Source organism: Peromyscus californicus, unplaced genomic scaffold (genome assembly GCF_007827085.1).
Source record: "Peromyscus californicus insignis strain IS unplaced genomic scaffold, ASM782708v3 Scaffold_3__1_contigs__length_106647218, whole genome shotgun sequence".
In the NCBI taxonomy this organism is placed as follows: domain Eukaryota; kingdom Metazoa; phylum Chordata; class Mammalia; order Rodentia; family Cricetidae; genus Peromyscus; species Peromyscus californicus.
Genome location: NW_026294551.1, coordinates 64,322,853 through 64,337,099, shown reverse-complemented (window position 1 = coordinate 64,337,099; position 14,247 = coordinate 64,322,853). Strand labels below are relative to the sequence as shown.

The 14,247-nt window shown below is 42.1% G+C and overlaps 1 protein-coding gene across 1 annotated transcript in view; it reads left to right on the top strand.

Moving 5' to 3' along the window:
* LOC128122588 (zinc finger protein 39-like) overlaps positions 1-13,974 on the top strand; it is a 47,415-nt gene extending 33,441 nt beyond the window's left edge. The window contains 4 exon segments of the mRNA XM_052758226.1: positions 5,039-5,165; positions 8,395-8,487; positions 9,643-11,040; positions 11,043-13,974. Of these exon segments, the coding sequence (XP_052614186.1) occupies positions 5,039-5,165; positions 8,395-8,487; positions 9,643-11,040; positions 11,043-11,128 (1,704 nt within the window). The 3' untranslated portion in view covers positions 11,129-13,974.
* Positions 13,975-14,247: the final 273 nt, after the last annotated feature.

Here is a 14,247-nt window from a genome sequence, read left to right as displayed (position 1 = left end):
GGTTTCGTAGTACCTAGAAAAAAGAGAGAATTCAGAGATGTCATTGTACTTGTGGTTACAACTTATGCCTAGGAGAGGATTCACTATAGTCAACGAGAGACCAGGAGCACAGAGTGAGGTCCAAGAGAGTCACCTTGTAGAAATTCCTGGCTGTCTTCCGTCCCTGGAGCTCTTTGTTTAGGCAACAGTGCCTAACAATAACCACAGCCAGTTAACAAGTGAATCTCCTCCTACCCAATATTTTTAGCATTTCTTAGGATTCAGTTATATCCATGTCATTGACCACCATTGGCTGCTTTAGTCTCCTGCATATTAGGTCAAGCTGATAGCCCATGATCCAAGCCTGTCCCCACAAATGCCTGCCACCGTGAGCAGAGAGACCATACACAAGGCCCAAAGGCTTAGGTGAGTAGAGATTCATGCCCAGGATCTTTGCAGAGGGCTCAGTCTTTCTTTGGGTAACATTGACCCTCTACTACATACATAGCTTGTGATCTGTAGGCTGAGATTTATAGATTTGGGGGTTTGTGCATTATGGTATATTTATAAAATATTTGGCTTTGACTGTGGGTTATTTGTTCTGACTTTACATGATAGTGAATTCTCTAGTCACACATGTGTCACACCACCTGTTTTGCCCTACTTATTGAGTTTCCAATGTTTTCAATTGAGAGTTCACAGTTTTTAAATCTTTTACATGTATTGTGTGTATATGTGTGTATGATGTGTGCTCGTACATTTGTACATGGATTTGTATGCACGGACATGAGTATATTCAAGTGTGAGTGCCGTGACTTAGATGTGAAGGTCAGAGGACAGCCTGAGGTTGGCTGGCCCTCTCCCTTGTTTGAGACGGTCTCTGTTGTTTGCCGTTATATGCGAGGCTAACTAGCCTTTGAGATTCTCCTGTTGTTGCTTCCCGTCTTATTGTGGGGCACTGACGTCACAGACATCTGCTTCCATGCCGATTTTACATGGATTTGGGGTTTGAACTCAGGTCTCTCCGATCTCATGACACGTGTACTTTATGCACTGAGGCGTCTATCCAGTCAAGGCTTTATATTAAATGGAGTCTTTCCCCTACAGTTTCTTTTAGAAAGGCCTTTTTTCGCCGGGCGGTGGTGGTGCACGCCTTTAATCCCAGCACTCGGGAGGCAGAGGCAGGCGGATCTCTGTGAGTTCGAGGCCAGCCTGGGCTACCAAGTGAGTTCCAGGAAAGGCGCAAAGCTACACAGAGAAACCCTGTCTCGAAAAACCAAAAAAAAAAAAAAAAAAAAAAGAAAGGCCTTTTTTCTCAAAAAAAAAAAGGCCGAGTAGTCCTAGCTTGTAATTCCTCAGTTCTTATACACTCTGTATGTGAATTTAATGTCACTTCATATGTGTATGTAGTGTAGTTATTCATAGCGTTTGTTGAGGTGCTCACTGACCCAGCCTCAGGGTTCACGGTGCCTGCCGTCAGCTAGAATGATATTCTTTAACTGATGCCTCTTCCTGCATTTAGGATGTCAGGTGTGGTGGCGCTTTGGTAGCAACAGCTCCAGCTGTTTTTTACATGTTCATGCGTGTGTCCCCTCTGTGCCCAGGACATTATAGTTTGTTCTTGCTTTACCACTTGAAGTGCCATGTCTCTCCTATCCCCACCTCCTGGCTGCTCTCCTCCCCCTCAAGTGGGTCCCCTTCAAATGTCGCCTGTGTGCTACTGTGCCCCCTTGATTCCTCTTCACTCTCCCGTCAGTTTCCCCCTCTTTCGGGGCACCTACATATATATGCACATATGGTAGGCATTGGAGTCTAGATTCCATAGCTGAGGGAAAACGTGGTGCTGGTCTTTCTGATTCTGCTTTACTTCAACGTAATAGTTACCTCTAGGTCCACCCATTTTCCTAACTGGTGTTCTCATTCATTCTTTGTGGCTTAATAAAATTCCGTTGTGTTTTTATCACATTTTCTCATCTGTTGATGGACACTTAGCTGGTTCCATTTCTGACTAAAGTGAATATCACCACATTAAACATGATGATTGGATGTCTCTGTAAAAGGCTGGCTCAGATCTTTTTTAGTATATTTCCAGGAGTGGAATATCTGAATCACGTGGTAGTTTGATTTTTAGTATTTTGAGGAACTTTAATATTGATTTCTACAGGTGTATAAGATGTATAAGTGGCCGGGCGGTGGTGGCGCACGCCTTTAATCCCAGCACTCGGGAGGCAGAGCCAGGCGGATCTCTGTGAGTTCGAGGCCAGCCTGGTCTCCAAAGCGAGTTCCAGGAAAGGTGCAAAGCTACACAGAGAAACCCTGTCTCGAAAAACCAAAAAAAAAAAAAAAAAAAAAAGATGTATAAGTGATATATAAGAATTCCTGTTTCCTCATACCCTCAGCAACTTGTTTTTTGTTTTGTTTTGGTTTGGTTTGGTTTTGGTTTTAGTTTTTTAATTTGTTTGTTTGTTGGTTGGTTTTTCGAGACAAGGTTTCTCTGTGTAGCTTTGGTGCCTGTCCTGGAACTCGCTTTGTAGACCAGGCTGGCCTCGAACTCACAGAGATCCACCTGCCTCTGTCTCCCAGGTGCTGGGATTAAAGGTGTGTGCCACCACCGCCGGGCTCCACTTGTTTGTTTTTAATTGATAATTGTTGTAATGGTGAAATTGGGATGCCAGTGTAGCTTTTATTTGCATTTTCTTGGTAGCTGATTGTGAACATTGTTTTCATCTATCTATTGAGCATAACTACTTCCTCATTTGAGGAGGATCTGTTTGGTTGTGGCCATTTATCAGTTGGATTATTTGTGACTTTAGTATTTACTTTTTTGAGTTCTTTGTGTATTATATATGCTAATCTACTGTTAGATGTATAGCTGGCAAAGTATTTTTAACTCCATGCTGTCTTACTCGTCAATTCTTGTAATAGACTCCTAAGCTTTTGAAGTCTTTTTCGGACAGTTTTGCCTGTGCCTATATTTTAACAAACTCCTAGCCATTGTTATACTAAATGTGAAGTGCTGAAGCGTTTCCTTTAACATCACTAACAAGACAAGGCTATTCAAACTGTACAATGCTGGAAGTGTTGTCCAGGGCAGGAGAAGGAAATACGAGGAATACCAATGGGAAGGGCAGAAATCGAATCACCTTTATTTGCAGGTGGTGTGATCTTACACCTATCACCCTAAGGTGTGATCTTACACCTATCACCCTAAGGACTCCACCAGAAGATTCTCAGATCTGATAACACTTCCAGCAAGATGTCAGGAATAGAAAATCAGCATATAAAACTCAAGAGATGTTCCATAAACTAGTAACAGTTGTAAAGAGAAAGAAGTCAGTCACATTTACAATATAAATTTAGCAAATCTAATAATGTAACAATTCTAAATTATGAGGTTAAAAACCTCTATAATGAAAACTTCCAGATATTAAAGAAAGAAATTGAGTAAGAGAATTCCCATGCTCATGGATTGGCCATGTAGTTTTTCTATAGATATATATTTATGTTGAAATGTTTGTACACACATTTGTGTGTGTGTGTGTGTTTGTGTGTGTGTGTGTGTGTGTGTGTTTGTGTGTGTGTGTGTGTGGCAATATTGTATTCCCCAAAATATTGTGTACCCTAATAAACTTATGTGGGGTCAGAGAACAGAACAGCCACTAGATATAGAGGCCAGAAAATGGTGGCACACATGCCTTTAATCCTAGCATTCCAGAGGCAGAGATCCACCTGGATCTCTGTGAGTTCAAGGCCACACTGGAAACAGCCAGGCATGGTAACAAGAGCCTTTAATCCCAGGAAGTGATGGCAGAAAGCAGAAAGCTATATAAGGCCTGAGGACCAGGAACTATGCTGGTTAAGCTTTTAGGCTTCTGAGCAGCAGTTCAGCTGAGATTCATTCTGGATGAGGACTCAGAGGCTTCCAGTCTGAGGAAACAGGATCAGCTGAGGAATTGTTGAGGTGAGGTGGCTGTGGCTTGTTCTGCTTCTCTGATCTTCCAGCATTCACCCCAATACCTGGCTCTAGGTTTGATCTTATTAATAAGAACTTCCAAGATTCATGCTACGTGTATATGTGTGTGTGTGTGTGTGTGTGTGTGTATGTGTGTGTGTGAGAGAGAGAGAGAGACAGACAGACAGAGACAGAGACAGAGACAGAGAGACAGAGAGAGGACTTTTTAAGACAAAGTATCCTGGGATGCCCATGAACTGCTTGTATAGCTGGAGATGGCCTCGAACTTCAGGTCCTCTTGCCTTCACGTTCCAAGTGCTAGGATTACAGGTAAGAGCCACCATGCTCTTAGTATATTATCTAATACTGAACTTTCCTGTTTTCCCAGAATAAATTTTCAAGTCTTCTGCAGTTCTCAGCATCTGCATCTTTTCCTCGGTCGTGAAACGTATTTCTGATTCTTTGTTTAGAGTCCTAAGTTACTTTAAAGCCATTTCACTCAGTTTGATGAAGTTAGATAGCACTGAAAATTTTAATTCTTTATGTTCCTGTAAAAATGTGTTGTAAGATCTTGTTTGTCCAATTGCCTGTTAGGCATCCATGCATTTGATAGAAGAAACTTTAGACAAGTATGTCCAAGATCGGTTGTAACTCCTCCCCATCATAGTGATTGTCATTTATCCCAAATGTTGAGGTGTCTCAAACTCAGAGGTCCTCCTGCTTCTGCCTCTTAGGTGGTTGGACTAAACGTGTGCATCAACACACCTGGCCAGTTTACCCTTCTTTATAGGACATTGGCGATGTGTATTTCTTTGTGGGTACTAGCAGCTCTTCTGGTTGGAGTTGGGCATGTGTTTAAGTGAAAACCAAAGGAATATCCATTATGTCTACATGTTTACTACCTCAGTCACTCATCAAGCTAGCAAGCAGGCAAGGTGTTTTGTAGGTTTTTGTTTTTCTTCTTCCTTAATAAAGAATGCCTGTAAGGTACATCTTACCAAAGAGATGCTTGTGGAGAGGAGTGACCTCCCATATTCCTGACCTCCCATATTCCTATTTCTTGCCCAAGGCTGAAGACTTGGGCTGAGGAATGTTGTTTCATTGCAGGGGTTGGTGTCATTTGAGGATGTCTCTGTGGACTTCACCTGGGAGGAGTGGCAGGACCTGGATGATGCTCAGAGGCAGCTCTACAGGGACGTGATGCTGGAGACCTACAGCAGCCTGCTGTCCTTGAGTGAGTAGAAGGCTACAGTAATCCTGTTAGCAGCACATTCCTTTTTCGTAAATACAGGAGCCACTTCAAAGAGTGGTGATTGTTGGTTTGGGTTTTTGTTTGGTTTTTTCCTGAGCTAGTGGCCAAACCTAGAGTCTTGCACATGCTTAGCAAGCCCCCGCCCAGCTAGCTTTCACTGACACGTAGTAACTGCACATATTTATAATGAAAGTTGTCATTTCCGTACTTGTGTGCTGTATGCAATGATCAGTATTTTATAAGTCTGTAAACTTAGATTTATCATTTCTTTCTATTGAGAGCATTTAAAACCCTCCTTCTTGTTTGCTTTCTATTTATTTAATGTGTATGAATATTTTGTCTGACTGCACGTGGTATGCACTGTGTGCCTGGTGCCCAGTGAGATCAGAAGATGATGTCAGATCTTCTGGAACTGGAGTTAAGGATAGTTATGAACTGCTATGTGTGTGCTAGGAACCAACTTCAAGTCCTCTGTAAGAAAACCAAGTGCTCTTACCCACTAAGTCATCTCTCCAACCCCTAAAGCCCTCCCTCTTACTTTCAAGTAATTGTTGCCAACAGTATTTAGTTATGGGAGTTATGTCTCCCATCCAGCTCTTTCTCTGCATCTATGAACCATCTTCTCTCCTTCCCTCCATCCCACACATCATCCCTAGGCTCTGGAAGCCAGATGTTCTTTCTTTGTGTCCAGGTTAACAGTAGCTTCCAGCCATAAGTGTGAATATGCAGTGTTTCTTTTAGCTTGATCTTCCTCACTTAATACAAGTATCTGTCAGCTACATCCATAGTCCCGTGAGAGAAAATTCAGGGCCTTTTCCAAGCTGGATAAGGTCATCCTCTCTGTATTTAGCACATTTTCTTATCAGTTCATCTGAGGGTGGATACTAAAGTAGATTCCATATCATCTCTTCAGTATATGATGCTGCAGTAACTGTGCACAGAGTTCTCTTCAAAACACTGAGGTGGATTTCCTCTGGATGTGTGTGTGTGTGTTCCAGGGGTTGTGTTGTGTTATGTGGCAGTTCACTTCCCAGTATTTTAGTGAGCACCATGCTGTTTCTCATAGTGCCTGTTAATTACATCTCTAGGAACACAGACTTTCCTTCTGTGTGTCCTCACCAGCATTTGTAATGTTACGTGTAGTGTGTGTGTGTGTGTGTGTGTGTGTGTGTGTGTGTGTGTGTGTGTGTGAATGTGTATGGGTTTGTACATGTGAGTACAGGAGCAGTGGAGGCCAGAGGAGGGCTTCTCCCCTGGAGCTGGAGTTACAGGCCATCGTGAGTCTCTGTACCTGGGTGCTGGGAACTGAGCCCAGTTCTTCTGCAAGCTCAGGAAGTGCTTTTAACCCCTGAGCCATCTCTCCAGCCCCGAGAATTCTGGTTTTCAGTGCTCCTCTGTCGACTGTGCTTTTGGTGTCCGGTCTGAAGTTCACCTTTGCCTAGGTTATATCCTCTTGTGTTTTCCATATTGGTTTTAGAATTTCAGCGTCGACTTGACTTCCGTGTATGGTGGGAGGCAGACTTAACACATTTCTCCATCACAAGGTTATCCAGCTTCACGGACATTGAGATAGATCTTCCTTCCAAACGCTGTTCTTGTTCCCTGGTGGGGACTGGCTGACTGTGACCCTGTACATTGGCCTTTGGTTTTTCTGTTACGTCATTATATTCTGTGCTTTTTCTTCCTGCCTGTGCAAGCTGTTTTGGCAAATGTCTCTTCTGAGTATGTTTTGAGGTTAGGTTTTCTTGATTGTCTGTTCTTTTATTCTTTTTGTTTGTTTGGTTGGTTTTTGCTTTTGTTTTTAGAGACAAGGTTTCTCTGTGTAGCCCTGGCTGTCCTGGAACTCACTCTGTAGACCAGGCTGGTCTTGATCCTAGAAATCCACCTGTCTGCCTCCCAAGTGCTGGGATTAAAGGTGTGTGCCACCACAACTAGCCATTTATTCTTTTAATTAAAATTGATAACTGTTTCAGAATGTCATTGGTATTGATTACTGTGAACATATGAATCACTTGTGTAGTAATGACACAGATGTGGGGAATTGAACTTTCCTTGTGGTAGTGGGCAGGTGTTAAGCTGTGGAATCTTTGTAAGCACTGTTTATGTTGATGATAAGTGTGTTAGATTACTGTAAGCACTCCTTCGAATGTCCTTCCCCCCTCCCCCCATAAGAAGTGAAGACTTTGAGAACTGGTAGTTTGATGAACTAGCTGCCCTGGTTGCCTTGAGCAGAAGGACTGACTCCCAGTTGATAGCCGGTGTAACTCCTCTTAGGGCGGTACTGGCCGCTTTAACATTCCCAGGGCATTTTGAGGGCAGCTGTCTGCTCTCACTCCTGAAGATGCAGTACAGCCCAGCACAGTTTCAAAGTTTCTAACTGACTTTTTTTACTCTCACGGGTTTTGGTGGATTCTGGGTGACTAGGGGTCAGAAGGGGGCATGTCCCTTGTGGCCTGACAGAGACGGTTGTGACTGATGGAAAGTAAATGAGGCTTTGACTGGTGCAGACAGTCCTCGTTGACATGTGTGCCTTCCTGTTTGTGGACCAAGTCCCTCTCAGGCTATGGCCACAGACTGGTCAGCTCACTTGGAGAGCTGCCTAGGAGACAGACGCCCTTCTGTGCTGCGTCCCCTGGTGTTCCAAGAAAAGGCTTCTCTCTAGTCGGCTCTTCTTCCCTGACTAGGGGAGTAAGCTGATCTGGTAATACCAAGACTAGAGTAGCAGAGACGGGAACTGAACCCAAGACACCAAAAGATGATTTTCTCTTTAAAAGAAAGGAGCTCTTTCTGTTGATGCTCTGTTACTGTCTCGTTTGTATTAAATTCTTATACATTGGTTTTCTCCTGCTTTCCTCTGCCTCCTGTTGTGTTGGGGATGTGGGGGGGGTCGTACGGGGGAAGGGAGTTCAGAGCTCACTGGTCACTCATCTGATCTTGCCAACTCCTGCATCTTGTGGCTGAGGAGCTTTAGACTTTTGTTGATTCAATGCATTGTAAAATTTTTTTACTTGCTTTTTTCCCCCTTGATCCAGGTGGTCAGTCAGAATAACCCTTTTATGCTGTATGTATTGCTTTTATTTTAATGTCCTCAACATTGGTTATAAATGCCATGTTCTCATAGAGTGTTCATATTGGTCCAGTCTTTGCTCAGAGTCTGAAACCAGTATTTTGTGTTTGGGGGTACAATTTGCACACTGTTTCCTATTACTAGATCAGTGTGATGCCAAACCTGAGTTGATCCTGAAGTTGGAGCAGGGAGCTGGGCCATGGAAGGAAGAAGATGCCCCAAACCGAAGGCTCCCAGGTCAGTGAATGCGCCTGAGGCAGGGGGTCCAGACTAGTGAACAGTCATCGGATGGTGGGAGTATGAAGTTCTTTTCACTCAATTCTGCCATCTTCCAGAGACTAACTTCGTAATCAGATGCTTGCTGTCTTGTGTCCCGGGAGGCTCTCCCTTCCAGGTGTACCCGCCTTCCCTGGTTTTGCTGTGTATTTTGTAATCTAGCAAGTTCTGCTCGCTCTTCCTGAACATTTCGTTAAGTAGTAACTCTAAGCCTTCCCCTCTGTGTTTATGTGATGCTTCATTGTAAGCATTTATTCATGGCCTTATTAATGCATTTATCACTTTTTATTTGATTCCCCATAGACAGTGGTCTACTGTGTGGGACCAACAATGGTGACCCTACAAATTTGCCTTGTGTAAAGAGCTTCTGCTGTGTTGAGACACAGAAATCTTTGGCATTGAAAGAATAACCACAAAAATATGTTTTCTTAGTTGAATAAATGAGTGAAAAAAATATAGGATGGTTCTAAAGCTAAAGCAGTTTTAAGGAAATTGTTTTAAAATTCATATCAGATTAATTTTGAGACTTACCAATTTGGTACATAGTTCATAGTTTGATAGGAACTCTAGTCTTCAGAGTGGTTATGTTTTCATTAGAAGTTCCAAAGTGGCATTAGTAGTTCTACATTAATATTGAAAACACAGGTTTCAGGCACTCACCTGTGGAATTCAAATATGTAAAAAGATGTCAAAATCAAATAGTGCATATCAAGATACCAGAATGTATGTAATTTAAGGAGCATCTGCAAAGACTCCTAGTAGGATAGACCCAAGGGGTGGTATGTTATCCAGGAGATCGTAGGCATGGAGTCTAGATGAACCAAGTCCTGTTCAAAGGCTCCTGTTTGATGAGGAAATTGTAATATCTAGTTAACCTTGGACCTTTTTCATTGTGGAACGCACTCTAAGTCAACAGATTTGTGCTGATTTGCTATGAAATTGTAACCCAATGGAAGGTCTACAAGAGCAGCAAGTGCTTTTAGCCTCTGAGTCATCTCTCCAGACCCTATTTTACAATATTACTTCATGGAGGGGCTACTTCTTCACTTTCGTGTTAGAATTCTATCAGAATGACTTCTGTGTTGTTCATGTAGGGCAACTTTTATTTCCTTTCAGCTATAGAGAATGTGAAGAGCCTGAACGAGACCAGTTGGGACAATCAAAAGAGACATTTGAACCGCCTGGTAATCACTGGCAACTCTTCAGCTGAGAAGAGGGTCAAATTTGGGAAAAGATTTAATATGAGTTCCAACCATGTTTTACACCTGGCTATTAAGAATAGGAACTCTTCTGAAATGAGATCTGAGGTGCTTGATATTTGGGAAAATGTGTATCTCCCTGGTGAACCCAGTGTCATGCAGCCTATAGAGGAACTTGATCACCTTACTACAACCAAGATGTCATGCAGACCTCCTGAGCCTCTTAGTGTGGATCATGGTGTTGAAAGTGGGCAACAGCACTTTCTGTATAGTCAACACGATGAAGCCTTCAATGGGAACACTGTGTGGACACATAAGGTATTTCCTTTGGGAGATAATCCAAGTAAGTTAAAGGAATACAGGAAAGCCTTTGGTAAGTTAGGTCCTAGTGCCCAAGAGGGGACCCACATAAGGGAAGACACTTTGGATTGTAACTTGTGTAAGAAATCATTCTCTGACAAGTGTAACCATACTCAGCATTTTAAAACATGCATAAAAAACAAATATGATAAATGTGCTGATTGTGAACCCACATTCAATACAAAACCAGGCCTTATAAACCTTCGGAGCACTCTGAACGCATGGGAAAAGCCCTGTGGGTGTAGTGACAATGAGAAATGTGTGTGTCAGATGCCAAAGCAGAGGGTTAATCAGAGTGTCTTCTCGAGTAAGGAGAGTAATTGTGCGAAAAAATTATGCCCCAAGTTACATTTCAGTGTGCACCAGAGACCTCACACAGGTAAGAAACCCCATGAGTGCAATACATCTGCAAGAATCAACAACCAACCTCGTAGTCGTCACAGATGTGGGAGAACCTATCAATGTAAAGTATGTGGGAAAGCCTTTAAGCACACACAAAATCTCTACTTACACTACAGAACTCACACTGGTGAGAAGCCATATGAGTGTAAAGAATGTAAGAAACTATTCAGTGTAAAGTCAAATCTCAGTGTACATCAGAAAACTCATACAGGCGAAAAACCCTATGAGTGTAACATATGTGGAAATGCCTTTAAAAGGAGGTGTGACCTAACTATACATCAGAGAGTTCACACAGGTGAGAAGCCCTACGAATGTAAAGAGTGCAGAAAAACTTTCAGTATCAAGTCAGGGCTCATTGTGCATCAGAGAATTCACACAGGTGAGAAACCATATGAGTGTAATGTATGCGGAAAACGTTTTAACCAGAAGTCAAATCTCTCTACACACGAGAAGATTCACACAGGTGAGAAACCCTTTGAATGTAAAGAATGTAGGAAATCATTTAGTGTCAAGTCATATCTCACTATACATCAAAAAACTCACTTGGGTGAGAAACCTCATGCATGAAATCTGGGGAAGCCTTCTATCAGAAGACAAACCTCTACAGACATCATAGAGCTTGCACAGGTGAGAAACCCTAGGTTCATAAAGAATGTAGGAAAAGTCATTTGTCATCTCTCCCTGAACCTCAAAGAGTTCAGAGGTGAAGATCCCTGTGGATGTAAAGGCTGCAGCAATCATCAGTCTTAAGTCACATCTCATAATTAGTGAACCCAAAACACTGGTAGGTACCAGTGTGGGATATGTCCAAAGACTTCTGCTAGATGCCAGACTTGAGTTGTTGGAGAAATCTTACAGGTGAGAAACCCTCTGAAGGTAAGGTCTGGAAATAATCAGTCCTCAGCAAGACTGGAGAATTCATATTGATGAGAAGCCCTGTGAGTGTAGTTATGTGGAAAGCCCGTTAGTCAGAAGTCCCATCTCTGTGAATTTGAGTTCACACAGCAGAGAAGGCCTGTGAATATGAGGAATGTAGGAAAGCATTTCAGACGTTTGTCACCTCTTCATGTATCTCACAGAATTGAGAGTTGAGAGATACTTATCAGTGCAATCTATAAAATGGTCACCTACCACCTGCCACATGTCAAAGCTGTCTACACATTAGAGAAATCTCACAGTTGAGAGATACTTACCAGTGCAATCTATAGAAAGGTCACCTGCCACATGTCAGAGCTGTCTACACATTAGAGAAGTCTCACAGTTGAGAGATACTTACCAGTGCAATCTATAAAACGGTCACCTACTACATGTCAGAGCCGTCTACACATTAGAGAAGTCTCACAGTTGAGAGGCCTTGTGAATATAAGAACTAGGAAACATTTCCAACAAATGTACATCAGAGTACTCAGCAATGCAAAGGGGAGGCGCTCTCAGCAGCAGATAGAACTCACTGCACGTCAGACATACACAGCCGAGTAACTGGATGCAGTGTGTGGAGAAACCTGTTCCCAGATGTCAGATCTCAGCAGTCATTAGGTGAGGAGCCCTCTGAATGTGAGGAATCCTTCACTGCATACCAAAGAAGACACATAGGATAAGCCATATCAATTCAATATGTGCAAAACTTTGGTTCTGTAAGATGGACATCTGCCTTCCCTGGAGAACCATATGAACACAAAACCCTGTGAATATAAAAATTGAAAAAAACCTGTGAATTTAAAGAATGTAGAAAATATCTCATATTCTTGGGGTGTGTGCAAGAGCTCACGCAGCTAAACATGCTCCCACCTAGGTAAGTATAACACATTTGTGTGCATCAGAAAACCCCTCACTGCTGAGAAACCACAAGAGTGGTATATGTGGACAAGACTTTTACCAAATGGAAACACTCTGGCTAGCTCATGGGCTGGAAGTACATGAATGCAATGGGTGTGGACAGTGCTTTTATAGGAAGTTGACCTCCACATTGGAGAATTCATTAGAGATGAAATGCTGTTAACGTGGAAAAGCCTATTTAGAATGGTTATGGATATAGAAAATGTCATTGTGAGAAGTCCTGTAAGCAGAGGTCTCATGTGCTAAGATTTACCGTTTTGCTCTAAGACTGGCAGACTGTATGTGTAGTGTTATGGAGAGAACATGGCCAGAGCTCTATAGGAATTTTAACATTTGTGATGACTTTTCTTTCTTGCCTCAACCCCCAATTCCTGCAGTACATTATCCTGGGATTTGTACTTATGGTCTGAAAGCAAATAAGATTATCTGTGGAGAGAAGTGGGTGTAGAGAAGGACACTGATTTACAGACATGCTTCATTGGAGAGAGCAGAGGTTTTATATGTGTTTATAAATCTCTTGTTTGTATGAGTGATATAACCTTTTTGCAACATAATGCAAAATCATTATAACCCATTTTAAAAGTATTTCGGATAGGGGACCTTTCATGCTAGAAAATTCACCCAGGAGAGGGCCCTTCTTGTCACCTTTGTATTTTCAAGCCATTTAATGGAGAAAAAGAAACATGAAATTTCAGTAAATTCTAAATGCCTTACCTGGCACCAAGACCTTGTCTCAAAAAAAAGATTGTTGAATATGCCAGATGATAAATATTTATGATGGTGCCTGATGCAGTGGTTTGGTCCACATTTGAAGACATCTGTGTTTGTCACAACCACAGTTTGAGAGATGCAGCTGATACTAGTGGATACCAGGAATTACGCTGAACTGAAGGACTGTTGTCCTTTCCTGAGGAGGTACGGACAGATATGTACTCAGCCCAGATAGGGCACTGACAACAGACCGAAGACACAGTTCTGTCAAACTGCAATCCCACCAGTGAGTGTGTGGAGGTTTCAGGAGTATGGGTGAGAGGTTGCCTAACAAGCACAGGAGTGATTCCGCAGCTGTATCACTGAAAAGACTCCAGCCTGGGGAGGACTCTTGAAAACTGAAACAAAGTGAGTCACATAGGGTTAGGTAGTCTCCCCCCACCCACCCACCCAGAAGCCCTTCCCGCTTTTATAAACAAGGGAATGGGCCTCATGAATCTTATACATTTTCGGGGTATATTTCCTAGTCTTAATGAGCCTTCCTCCAGGATGGGAATGTTTTAATTCAGAGGGTACTGATACACATCAGGCACAACATACCCTGATGTATGTAAGGTTTGTGCATATGATTTTATCACATCAACAGATGTTCTCTGTATTCAGGGACATGCAGGAAATACATTTATTGTAATGGTTAGTGTGATTTCATTAAGGTTTTCTACATTAAATACTATCCTAGCCTGTTTACATCTTGTAAGTCTCTAGTTTGTATTTTCTTAATCTTTTAACATATAAGTGTATATGGTGATTGTCACCAACTGTCTGCTAAGTATTGATGTTTGTGTTTTTCTAAGATGGTGATGTCTTAAAGTGAGCCAGTGTTTCTAAGAGAATAAGTATCAGGGTAGAAAAAGATGAATAAAGATATTTTTCACAGCTATCTTGTGAATTGATTTAGAACTTTGTGAACAAATGGTACTTGTTTCCCTCCTCTGAAAGTCTCAGAATAAGTTCCTTTTCAGTGGTCTCTCATTTTTGCTTAAAAGAATAAAACCAGTTTCAACTCTCAACATGACATGCCTAAAGTAGATACTGTCAATGCTACCTAGAATTAGTAAACAGTATATCATCTCAACATAGTAATGAGAGTTACAGTTTACAAGTACATATTAATAATTTGGTAGGAGGCTACAACACAATGTTCTTTGACCAC